General features: G+C 38.5%; 1 protein-coding gene across 4 annotated transcripts in view; it reads right to left on the reverse strand.

The window, feature by feature from the left end:
- Window positions 1–531: 531 nt before the first annotated feature.
- The window catches only part of ENPP2 (ectonucleotide pyrophosphatase/phosphodiesterase 2), a 95,734-nt gene continuing 83,646 nt past the window's right edge, over window positions 532–12,619 (reverse strand). For all 4 annotated transcript variants that reach the window (XM_067530765.1, XM_067530757.1, XM_067530781.1 and 1 more), the window contains 6 exons: window positions 11,846–11,982; window positions 11,196–11,331; window positions 9,407–9,484; window positions 7,319–7,451; window positions 5,503–5,659; window positions 532–1,137 (listed from right to left, as the gene is read on the reverse strand). In XM_067530765.1, coding sequence (XP_067386866.1) covers window positions 967–1,137; window positions 5,503–5,659; window positions 7,319–7,451; window positions 9,407–9,484; window positions 11,196–11,331; window positions 11,846–11,982 — 812 coding nt within the window. In that variant the 3' untranslated portion in view covers window positions 532–966. The remainder of the gene's footprint in view (window positions 1,138–5,502; window positions 5,660–7,318; window positions 7,452–9,406; window positions 9,485–11,195; window positions 11,332–11,845; window positions 11,983–12,619) is intronic.

The following is a 12,619-nucleotide window of genomic DNA, read 5'->3' on the forward strand; positions in this document are numbered from 1 at the left end:
ACCATGCAGTTGTGTGTGCACGAAGCTGGGCTGGTTTGCTTCCCTTGTATAATGAGAGCAGGCAGAGACCCCAAAACATCCCCCCCAAAATAACGGGGAAAAAGTTTCCATAGGAATAAATGCTGACAAAGTCACCTTTAACATTTACTGGTTTGCAGGAAAAAGTGTTGCCTAGAGTGGCTCCTTTTTAAATCCTCCCTGGCCTGTGTTAAGAGGGGCATGGCCCGAGAGCCCCAAAATTTCAGCATATGTATGATTAGCTTGTGCATTTGGGGAAAGAGGCTGATGAGGCCGCTTGAACTCCTCTCCCCACCCTAAGATGCTTACATGGCCCATATTGACTGTCTGGCCTAGTACATATTCTGTCCTTGACACTTAGAATCAGAAGGAGACCCAAGTTTATAATAACTTCAGACTGCAGAACCACACAGCAAGCATGAGAAATTGGCTCAGGCTTTGTAAGTAAGAGAGCCCGAAGCATTCAGTATCCATTGATTCCAATATCCTCTGAAAGGAAAGCAAAGTCAGACATTACAAACTGAATGTGTGGTTTATTATATTTAAGATTCTTTTTGTCTATAGGGTTTAAATATGTTTGTCACATAGTTAACAGTAAATGAATGTACTTTTACATGTTCAGTATTTTGATATACAGTACAGGACTACAAACGTGGCAAAGGCGCACTGAAAAATTAATATTTCCTCAATGCAAGTATCGATTCTGCAGCACCACTTAAAAGCTTTGACTAAGGATGCAAGCTGCAGTATTACAAGGGCACTAAAAACCCATACCTACAGTAAATATTAGAGAAACAAAACAACTGACACAAGGTCTTAATATTTAAGATTTGATACAGGATTAAAATACTAATATTTTTAATGTCCTGGTTTCAAATTAATAAATATAAAAACAATATAAAAATATACACCAGTTGACAGAAGGATGCACTGAGTAAAATTAGAAAGTTAAATTTCACTTTCAAACGTGTGCAGGTATGTCTTTAGGGAGAGAATTTCTACGTAGCTTCGACTGGTCTTTCGGAAGAAGTCCAAGCTCGTAAGTTGTTCAATGTCACGCACTCGTGCGGTATGCATTTTAAGGAGATCTTCAACCCATTTGGATTCTTCCTCTGAGCTCTGAAATGAAAACAACTTGATTTAGTTTCTTAGTGCGGAATCTGTCCTGTCTTTGAAAGAGTGTTATACCTTTCCTAATTAGTTAGCTCCATCAGACACATGATCTTCACACACACTTCAGTTCAAAGTTAATTAATGATAAAGGATGCAGGGAGGTTGGTGTGATGCCCTGAACCCCCATGTTCACCATTACAGTATAATTGTGTATTGTTTAATGCAAAGTATGTCATATAAGATGTCTTTAGTATGCTTATGAGTACTAATTGTCATTCTTATAGTAATATATTTGTTGCAATTTCATGTGTATGGTTATGAGGCTTCATTATGTAATATTCCCAAAGATATCTTCATGGCTTGAAACGTGTCCAGGCAAAACTCTCTAGGGCAGTTCACACCTCTTCAAGGCATGTATAGGACAAACCCAGCTCAGCCTTCCAGGAACAAAGGACTGGCCTGGGCATCAAGGGAGGATCAGCTGGACTCTCGAGTGAGTCACCTCCCTTCCCTGGTTTAGCTTGGAACCCTGAGGGGATAATGCTAACTGACTCAGGCCATGGATTGGTCCATATAAGGACATTGTCACCTGACCCTGACAGAGGGACAAAGCCCAGAGGGGAGAAGGAACATTATAAAAAGGGGAGACATTTGCCATGCTCGCTCTCTTCCACCTCCATCACTACTAACAGCACCAAGCAACTGAAGTACTGACCAAAGGAGAAAGTCTGGCTGAAAGGAAACCAGCCAGCCTGTGGTGAGAATCGCGTAAGTTGGTAAGGTTGCTGAAAGTGTTAAGCTTAGTTTAGAATGCATTTTGCCCTTGTTTATTTTGACCAAATGTGATTTATTATGCTTTGATTTATAATCATTTAAAATCCTTCTGTAGTTAATAAGTTTGTTTTACCTAAAGCAGTGCATTTGGTTTGAAGTGTGTTGGAGACTCCACTTGGAATAACAAGGCTGGTGCATATCAATTTCTTTGTTAAACTGATGAATTTTATATGAGCTTACATCGTTCAGTGTGCATAACTGAACATTGTAAGATGGCGGTTCCTAGGGTTGCAGCTGGGACTGATGGTATTAGGTGGGGTCATTCTGTTGCATAATCCAAAGAGTGGCTGGCTAGAAGCACTCACTCACTTAGTGGGAACCAGTTTACATGCTGGAGGTTGTGTGAACAAACCAGGAGTGAGGGTTCCCACAGCAGACCAGAGTAAGATGGGCCCCAGGAGTGGGGGATTGGGGTGATGCAGCAATACACCAGTCCAGATTACACCATGGGAACATCACAGTTGGTTTTAAATCCTCAGACATAAGATCATTCCCATAGTTTTGGGTCAGGTTTTAATTTTAGGATTTGCCTTAGAATAGCTGAAGAATGAACCACTGTCAGGAGTCTCACAAGAATAGCTGTAGTTTTCCTGGTAGGAACAAATGATGGTGCTATTGGGAGATGTGGTGTTCACTCAATATTTCTGCCATTTTGTTTCAAAATCTCATGAAAGCAGTTCACAACTTTGGCACCATATTACCTAAACAAGTTCTAGCCCTGGTTAGGCTTTGAACCTTCATCTCAAATTTTTGCCCCAACCTAATTCTGATCTGACCAGCACCTCCTTGCCTCATCTAGTAACAATGCCACAGTACTATTTTAGTCTTCCACAAATCCTCACTAAGAATAATAGTGATAGCCATTCAACACCATCTCCAACCCTTCCATGTCACTAGCCCAACTTGCCTAAAGGACCACTTCCCTCTGCATGACCATGACCCTTACATTCCACTGGAACAATTGAAGTGTGGCGCTCACAAGCAAGATTTGTGAGCATCGTGGGGACAACTGTGGAATCTTCTTCCATAAGAGAACAGAATGACCACAAAGCTCAGCACCTTCAAAATGAAAGGTAAAATCCACTGTAGCCTAGGGTTTCCCCCAGTCACCACAAGCATATCCTCTCCCCCAGGCTCCTTGCCTTCTGACATCTTTCCTGCTCTGCAAAATCTCTACAGAAGGGGGAAAGAAAAGATACCAAGACCACCTTGTATTCATTTGAAGGCCCAGTGCCAGTCTGTTTTGATCTGCTATATTTCTCAGAGACCTATTTCACCTTTAGCTCCACATGCCAATAGTAAACCTGCCAAAACAAGAAGTCTGTAGGACAAATCAAGATCAAATGCAAATTTTAAAAAAACAAAACACTAATTTTACAAGAGCTTCATGAATCCAACTTGGCCATATACAAGAGCAGAAAATTCCCTGCTTGGCATTTAATTCCTGAGTTTGGAGATCAACTTTGATATTATGCAAACATGTAAACAAGTTTACTATTGAGAATTTAATCTACCCTAATGTTTTTCTAATCTTCAAGCTTCCTTGCAAACTGGAAGCCATATTCTGTGCTCTAAATTTAAAGGGACAGAGCTCATAGAAATATTGTTGGACTCTGAAGCTCAAGTTTTAGACTATTGGGAAGACCAAAGACATGCAATTAGTTCTAGAGAAGGATAGTGATGTGGTGGAGGGGAAAGTGAAATTGACAATCTGCCGCCAAAATTGACTGATCATTGGCAATTGTCTGCCTAGGGTAAGAGTGGAGGGGAAAGTGGAATTGACAAGCTGCCGCCAAAAATGAGGAATCAATGCGAATTGTCGGTGGAGGGTAAGGAAAATGTGGCTCTTAGCATTATCAACAGCTATTTTTTGGCTCTTTGTCTCTGACTGGTTGGCCAATAATTAAGCCAAACAGGACAAAAACAGAAGAGGCTGTGGCCATTAGTTTGAACATTTCATGAATAAGTAGGACTAACTTTCTTGACAGAGGAGTGAAAGTAATTAGTATATTAGCAGAAAGGCTAAGGCCTACTGCATGGCATTGAAAAAAGAAGATTTGAGCAGACGATCAAAGCAGGAGTGGGTGCAGGAAGAAATCAGGACAGAGGTATCGGAAGCAGTAAAGTTAAGAGCTTTGAAGGTTAGAAGCTGGAGATTGATTCAGGGAAGTGAGAGCCAATAGGAGATTCAGACAGGAAGGAGATATATAAAAAACCCAGCATCACAGATTTACACCTATATAAAAGCTCACAGCACCTAAACCTTGATAAAATACATTCCCTTCTCTAAAAGTTTAGCCTAAATATGGCAATAAGTTCAAGGAGAGGATGTGGGAATTACTGATAAGAAGACTGCGCAAAGATTTGTGATTTTAAAGGAAGGAATGGAAGAAGAGAAAAGATGCTTGACGTATAAGAAGAGGGACAGTGTTGGCAGGTGTGCAGTGAGTGGAGTTGGAAAAATTACTCCTATTTGTAGTTAGAATAGGAGTTCTGGCTTTGTGCACCAATACAAAACACAATAACATTTTGGTTCAGGAAACAGACTCCTGGAAACCTACAAAGAGCTCATGTGGAGAGATTTCTCAGAGAGAGATGAAGTTCAAGCAGAAGGACAATTCCAAAAATAGTTGCCTATGATACTTGCAGTTCACACAATGTAGTATTCCCATTGGTTTGTTCTGTGCACTTGCTCTGCTGATATTTGGACCATGTATAAATATTCAGATGTTAAAATTTAAAAGCCCAATACAGACTGGGTCCATTGTATTTTCCCAAGCTTCTGCAACTATAAAGAGTCTTACCTCTGATCTAAGAGAGGAAGAGTTTTTTGGCACCAAGAAGATGCAGGAACTGAACAGAGAGCAGCTCTTTGCTTCTGCAATCCCAGATAGAACATCATTTGGGGATTTGTGTTCATTTTTAAGTTGTAGCTATGTTGTATGAGGCACCTGGAATGCCATGGCAGACAGACACTATGAAGATGTAAAGATTTAACTCTAGCTGCATCTCACAATGGACCCCCCCATGAAAACACCTGGTTGTCTGCCACCAACTAACATATTATGGCCTGCATACTGAACTTTTACTGCTGAGCAGATCCAGGATGACTTCACTAGGATTTCTGCCATGTTTTATGACCCTGCAAGTTATTTACTATGCTGCCAAATCATTGCAGCTCCGTACGCCACGTAACTATTTTCACGTGCTTTACACAAAACATATTTTAGAAGTTATTTTTTAAAGATAGTGAGCAGTAATAGTTCCACGCCTTCCTTTGCTATGTCACAGTGGATCAATATTGTCCAGTGATTAGAATAGGGGCCTCAGACTAGAGGCAGGAGTCTTGAGTTCTGTTCCAGCTCTGTCACCAATTCATTGTCTAACTACACGCAAGACATTTTGATTTAAGTTTTCGTAAGCATTCAATAATAATTTTTTGACATTCAAATGTATCACTAAATGGGATTAGACTCATGTCTATGTCCACCTATACTAGTTATGGAAACTAATGCAGCAGGGCCAATTTCAACTTACATTGCAGCTCTCATCATTGTCAGGCCGGTGGGGAAGTATATATGAAAGAACAGATAGAGGTCCATCACATTTCTCAGCAGGCTGAGTGAAGTCTATACAGCTAGTTATGATACTGTAGTAATGAGTAGGAACTGGAACTGAACTGCCTTCCACATACCTAGGAGGAAAATGCAAACAAATGTTTAGCAAAATCTGCTAGATACACTCCTAGAGATAAAAGATTTCAAATGAAGTACGATTTGTATGTAATGTTGTCAGAGTACTCATTTCCACCTTCGCAGAGAGGTGTCCTCTTAGGTTTGAATGTGGTTAAATGTAGGTACAGCATATAGATCACTAGGAGGCTCCAATTTCTACATTATTGAATACAGTTGAAACATCCTAAAATCAATTCCTACTTGTCATCCACTAACCCCATTTACAGGGCTTCATTAAAGACTAGGAAGAAAAGGGGCTTCAGATTCTGGACTCTTGCTTCAGCTAGGAGAATTCCTTCAGTACATGGGAAATCTTCAGGTCAGCATAGTCCCCTTCTCTCCTCAGGCTCTGGAATGAGGGGTATGGCTAGAATGCCTTTGCACTCTGGTTGTTCCTGGAATGACCCCACTGGAATTGTCAGCCATTGATAAGTTATTCATAGATTTTATTGCCAGAAGGGACCCATACAGATCACTCTGTTGAGGTGGTGTTGACAGGGCCTGCAGACAGGTTTCACCTCTGCCATTCAAACCTCAGAGCTATTGTTTCTGGGCTATCAGTTGCACAAGCTACTCATTTATAAGATGTTGTTTGGGGCTACAAACATATATTTTTAAAATTGAATACTGAGATTCTAATTTAATAACCTGATTCTAGGAGCTGGGGCTTTAGACATGGCTATGCCGTACTCTATCCCTGCTTCTCCATAAAAGACCATAGAATTTCATTAATTAATTCCCATATGAATTCCAATGGTATGTGACTGAACTAGATTATCCCCCTTAGAAAAATATCTAAGTCTTTAAGATTGCTTTAATTTATAGTGGGAATTGGAGTGGTCCCAAAAGGTCCCAAAATCTAGGGCCTACAGAGATGGCAAACAACCTTCTTTACTTCTTTTCCTTCTTCACCCTAAACTATGGGAAGTCCAGCTCAGAATGTGACCCTAGAAGTCAACAGACTTTCTTGATGTCATCAGTATCATAAAATGAATCAAGTAGTTACTGTATAGTTAGAGCACCACAGATAAGCAGAGGTTCTATTATGCTTCTTCAGTTCAAGGATTTCAATATTATTGGTAGGAAAGCACTGTTCAACATGAATTAACAAAAGACTTAAGTATTTAACTCAATAGCCCTATTGTCTTTAGTATTGCATTGGGAGCTATGTAAGCAGAATTTGCACCACACTTACAAAGTAAAAGTATTGTAAAACACTGTAGTTAGTGATGTTCCCTGAGGCATTAATCAAAGTTGCCACCCTAGAAAGGATGAATGAACATTCCAAGTCAGAATATAAACACTACAAGGTCAAGGTAGGGAATTCTCTGGTGATTGATTGTTATCTAGAACTGAGTGAACTGCTTTCTAATCCCCACCCATAAGGACATTTAGTCCTGAGAAGCATCCCTTTAGCAAGATTTGCAAGAGTTAAGAAACTTATCCATACCAGATCATAAACTTACCAGCAGTTTTATTGCCTTCAGGGAACTTGATTTTTAGCTTTACTAGTTAGCACTTTGTACCTCGAGCTCAAAAGCCAACTGACTGGGAAATACTGTATTTTTAAATAAGATAGCTATTAAGAATAGTTAATGCATTTAAATATAAACACTTACTGTTTTATCTTTTCTGGTGTGTCATGTAAACCATCATAGTCATAATCAAAGATTGGCCCACTTATAACATTGACTCCATTTCGTTCAGTTGCATATCTCTTCACCAAAACCCTTTGAAAATAATTCCATACCTCTGTGTAAAGACACAAGATTAACTTCAGTGAGCAAAAAAAAGCTTAGATATGAGTTTTTAGATCTACTTTTCATGCAAGGATAAAAATCCAGATAGTTCTCATTCAGATTGTGTGTGCACCTATCTGAGGCATTATTGTAGATTTATGGTAGCTTAATTTAGTTTCTCTAGATCAGTGATACTCCAACTGAGGCTCATGAAATGCAAGTGTCTCTTTAATGTGTCTTCTATAGCTCTGTGCAGCCCATGATATTAAAACACAGTGTGATTTAATTTTGAACCAATCAGGATGCTTTTACTAGGTTGTTAGCCAATTGTAGTTGAAAAAATAATACTTGATCAGTCATTTTGCTGCGAGAATTATATAGATACAAAACAATGAATTCACACTACTGTGGCTCTTTTGGGTAATGTTGATCATTAATTTGGCTCCCGAACTGCTGAGGTCTGAGTACCACTGCTCTAGGTGAAGCCTGCTAGATTCCTTTGTGCTTTATTCATTTTTTCCTAACCAGTGATAAAGGAAACGCACAGTACCATTTTAAAACTGGTACTGCAATAGACCTTATACAGACTTGCTGTTTCTTCCCTAGCAGTAGGGCTGAGTATTCCCATACACAATTTCAATGTCTTTGGCTCTTCGTAAGCATTCCAGTTCTTGTTTGAGTATCTAGTAACATGGATCAATGCTATTTTCCCCCTTAAAAAGGCACACAGTCTCAATGCTGTTATGATTAATTGAATAGCAAAACCTCTAATCTCAAAAGAAGATCAAGTTTAAAAAGAGCATTAAAGGCACATTCCTTTCAGTGAAATTCACTCAGATATTAATTGTCTAATTTCTGGAACTAGGTGGACTCTGCAATGATTTAGTTATATTGTGACATATTACAGTAGAGCGATGTCTTCTACAGGATGTAGATAGATTGTCATACTGGACAAGATATCAATACCCTTCCTCCCTTCATCTATAAACAGCTTAATTTATAAAAATTGGGGCACACACAGAGCTCCCAAATACGTTTAAAAAGTAAAATAAAGGAACTAACAGGAAGTGTATGTAATCAAAGCACACTATTTTCAACTGTTGTCCTGCTCACTAAGATATCCTCCATTTTTCCTTGTTGTAAATTTTAAAACCCTCTGTACAGTAACCTCCTCCCTCTGTACAGCTCATGCATACTTCAGGTACTACAGAAATCATGACTACCATCAATCTCTCCATTGGTGAACCCTGTGAGTTGTTAGGGACTCATATATCAACTTGTAATAAAAAAAAGAATGACACCACAGTATGAGCAATTTATGGTTGTTTGGGCCTATGAAGATGTTCCCGGAAATAGCATTTTTATAAATCATGATCTCAGAGTGGGTACTCAGTAATGATTTTACACTGTTTGGTCAGGAAACTGTCATTCTGCCATCTTTGATCAAGCTCCTTACGTATATCATCACTTCTTTCTACCCACAGGTTTGCACCCCCCTCTGGTTTGAAAAATATCCCACAGTTTTGAAGTTTATCCAAAGCTATCTGGTCTAGAATTTGAGTTGGAAATCTCACAAGAGCAGCTTCTTGAGCCTCTTCCAAGACTTTCTGATTCCAGCCAAGCCAGAAATACCACCAGAATAGTCCGATGGTTTTGCAACCTCCTGCCAAAACTAGAAAGCAAAGGAGTGCACAAACAAAAGAAAAGTTAATGGGTTTCAGTTAGATTTAGGTCAGTTCTCATCTTATTTAAATCAGTTCACTTTTTGTTTAGAGATGTTTAGGTCAATCTGTGATAAATCCATTTGATCCACCTCTACTCTTATAAAGGTATTACCTGAGGCCAGCTGAAAGTTATTCACTAAATCTCTAAATCAGCTCATTCCATAGTTCAGCAGCCACTTTATTTTTGAAAGGTATCTAAGTGGTGCTTGTACTCAGCTGTAAGCCACAAGGGTGTCATACTTACTTTTGAATGCAGGATACATTGGAATTATATTTGTTACTAGAAAGGCATCATATTTAGCTTCTGGAGAGGAACTTAGTTCTGAAAATCATAGAACAAAATGTGTTAACTTGACAGTTCCTAGTGATAATCTCAGAGACTCAAGGAAAATAAATTAATTAAATAATTGAAGGCAGTATTCAAAAGAAAGATTATCTTCTAAATGAGACTCTGAATTCTACAATCAGAAGACTGGATTAAATTAACACAATTTTTTGTTACTTCTAATACAGATGGAGTGAGAACATAGGGTTTTTGTCCTTGTTTCAATCTTTCACCAGCTAAATTTGTTTCTATTTTTGCACATTCTCAGAGGTGTAATAGTTGTGCTGTATTGTTTTGCAACTATTTGTTTTTAAAAGGCTCACACTTCCAAGGCAGAATAACCTGTTCAGAAAAATCAAGAAGTGATCCAATTCCCTACTGCCATTAGTTCCATAATGTTCACATGCCTTTTAAAAACCATTTCAACCCTTCCCTTAATAAGTAAGAGGGAGGAAGTTGTCGCACAAGGCTGCAATGGTCTGCTCAGACATTAATTCTGATTGGCAAACCCAGCTGTTCCCCAGAGACTGAAGAGGTGGTAAGCAAGTCAACTAGTAAAGCCTAAGATAATCATTTGTACAACATGCATGAAAAAGTTCTTGATATCTCTTTACAGACAGACAAATTAATTCTCGTTAAGTTTTCAAATTAAACGATTTTGGTTGTGACATGTATTAATAGTTTATTAAAACTTATAACTGAAAGAAATTCAGACAGTAGCTGTTTTTCTGTAGGATTTTGAATTGAGGACTTCTGGCCAGATGCTCAGCTGGTCTATATTGGTGAAAGTCCAATGTCTTCAAGAAAGAGTAATGCCAATTTTTGCCAGATGAGGCTCTCTCCCTTCATCATTACTGCATACACAGTAAATGTCAGATTTCAGACTATTCAAGCAGTATTTGATGGCACAAAATGTCTCTTTTGTGATCATTTCATTTCATATCCGTGGATTTTAAATACAGAAGGGATCACTGTGATCTATAATCTGACTTCATGCCTAACCCAGGCCATAGAATCCCAGCCTGTAAATTCAACATCAAGTCCAGTTACTTTTATCTGAGCTACAGCATTTCTTAAAGACATCCAGACTTGACTTGAAGATTGAAGTTATGGGAAAAATCTACCATATTGGACAGCTGTTCTAACGGCTAATTACCCTCATCGTTAAATATTTATATCTTATTTCCAGTTTTGAATTTGTCAAGATTAATTTAACTTTCAACCACTGGGATCTTGTTTTGTCTTTGTCTGCTAGACAAAAAAAAAGTGCTTCTCTACTTTCAGATATCTTATTCCCATATAAATACTTCTGGATTGATCAAATCACCTATTATCCTTCTTTTTGATAAAATAAATAGATTTGATTACCTAGCTGAATGGATATTTGAGTTACTGAACTTTTTAGAAGCAAAGAAAACTGAAATTCATACGGTAGTCAAAATCATGTATGATTTAAATGGAGTTACATTTAGCTGATAATAGTACCATTGAGTTACTACAATCTCTCTTCAAGAAAAACCGATAATATTGAGGGTCTCTCTTCTGTGACACTTAAAAACATGCAACCCCTATGGATATGGTGCCTTCTTTTTCCTAAGGAAAAATTTCCCTAACAGCTAAGAGGAAGGTCAAAAATCTCTAGGGAACAAAAAGTAACTGCATACAGAATAGCTCCTTTAAATTCTACAAACATCCTATTTAAACTTACGAGGAGGAAAAAGGAATCCATAAGTCATTTGTTTATCTGCTCTGTAGGCTGAACAGCTTTGACTGTTTCCTGGAGGAATGCGCAGATCAGGTCTCACACAGTTAGTCAGATGCTCAGGGACACCAGATACATCTGCCTGCATTGAAAGGCATACATGGAACCAACTGTAAATATCATTCCAGGAAAAGAAGTCAAGAACAAGAGAGAGTGACTTCTTTAAGCTAAAACCAAGGAAGAATATGTTGTCTGAAGCATAATGATTTCAAACAGTCAACAAGTAAGATGAAAGACCCTCTATAATATAAAATATATCCATCGACCTTAATAGTAAAAATCTGTTTATGAGAATACTTCTGTATCTAGTAGTAGGAATTCCCATTGGAAACAACAGCAGCTGATTATGCTAGACATTCTGTTGCAGAAAAACAAATCCTGGCTTACGCGTTTAAAAAAAAAATGAGCAAAAGCAGCATATAGGCCTTGAGCCTTAAAATTGCCCTTTTTGTGGAGAATGGAAGTGCCCTTTATAATGGAAATCAACATTATTCAAAATAGGAAATTCCCTGTAGGGAAGGGAATTTTAAGACTCCAGGAATACAGGTGCTAGTGATCTTACATGTCTTTTTTTCAAAAGCAAAGATAAAACTGACCTGTTTTGAAATAGTGTACGATGTCCAGAGAGGCATCAGGAATGTTTCACTGTAACCACTTTCAAAGTCTTGGTGATGTAAGATATTGTACTTTGTACGATAAAGTACTGCAGGACGCCCATACAGGAGATGTTTCTCTAGAAATTGGAGGAAGTTACATTAATTTACATACAAGTAATACCTAAAGGAGAAAAAGTCCAACCAGAATTAATTTGTCCAACACATGTTCATTTAAAAGGCAAATCCCCTGTGTAGCACCCAGCCTAAATAACTGAGCTGACTGCTACAGAAATACTGTGGCTTAGTGGAGCTGCTCAGATTCAGAATAGCCTCTTTGGCCATACTGTCCACCATCCATATTGCAGTTGGGGTGAGTGGATCAGCAGAGGAACTACCGTACCTGCAGCTCCATCCTGGTTTGCTCATATGCAAGTAGCTCCCGAGAAGCTGGGCCCCACGACATGCAAAACCACATAGCAGTGATGAAACTTGACAAGAATGTCCATTTCAGTCACTAGCTGTGAGTTCAGGAAGCCTATTACTTTTTGGAAATGTGTCAGTGTTTCTGAAGTGGTACTTGTTTGTTGTTGCCATTAATTGGTACAGAATAAAGTAGTACTTCACTAATTAGCAGAAATTGGCTTAAGACAAAGTTGTAGTAGCATGCATTACTGTTAAATTTCATAGTGAAAAGAAAATTTTAATTCTGTTTTTGATGTGGATGATGGTTTTCTGAAAGACATAACAGCAGAACTACAGGTAGTTAAAAATGCC

Source organism: Emydura macquarii, unplaced genomic scaffold, assembly GCF_026122565.2.
Source record: "Emydura macquarii macquarii isolate MOO-44397 ecotype Brisbane River unplaced genomic scaffold, CSIRO-AGI_Emac_v2 contig_369, whole genome shotgun sequence".
NCBI lineage: Eukaryota > Metazoa > Chordata > Testudines > Chelidae > Emydura > Emydura macquarii.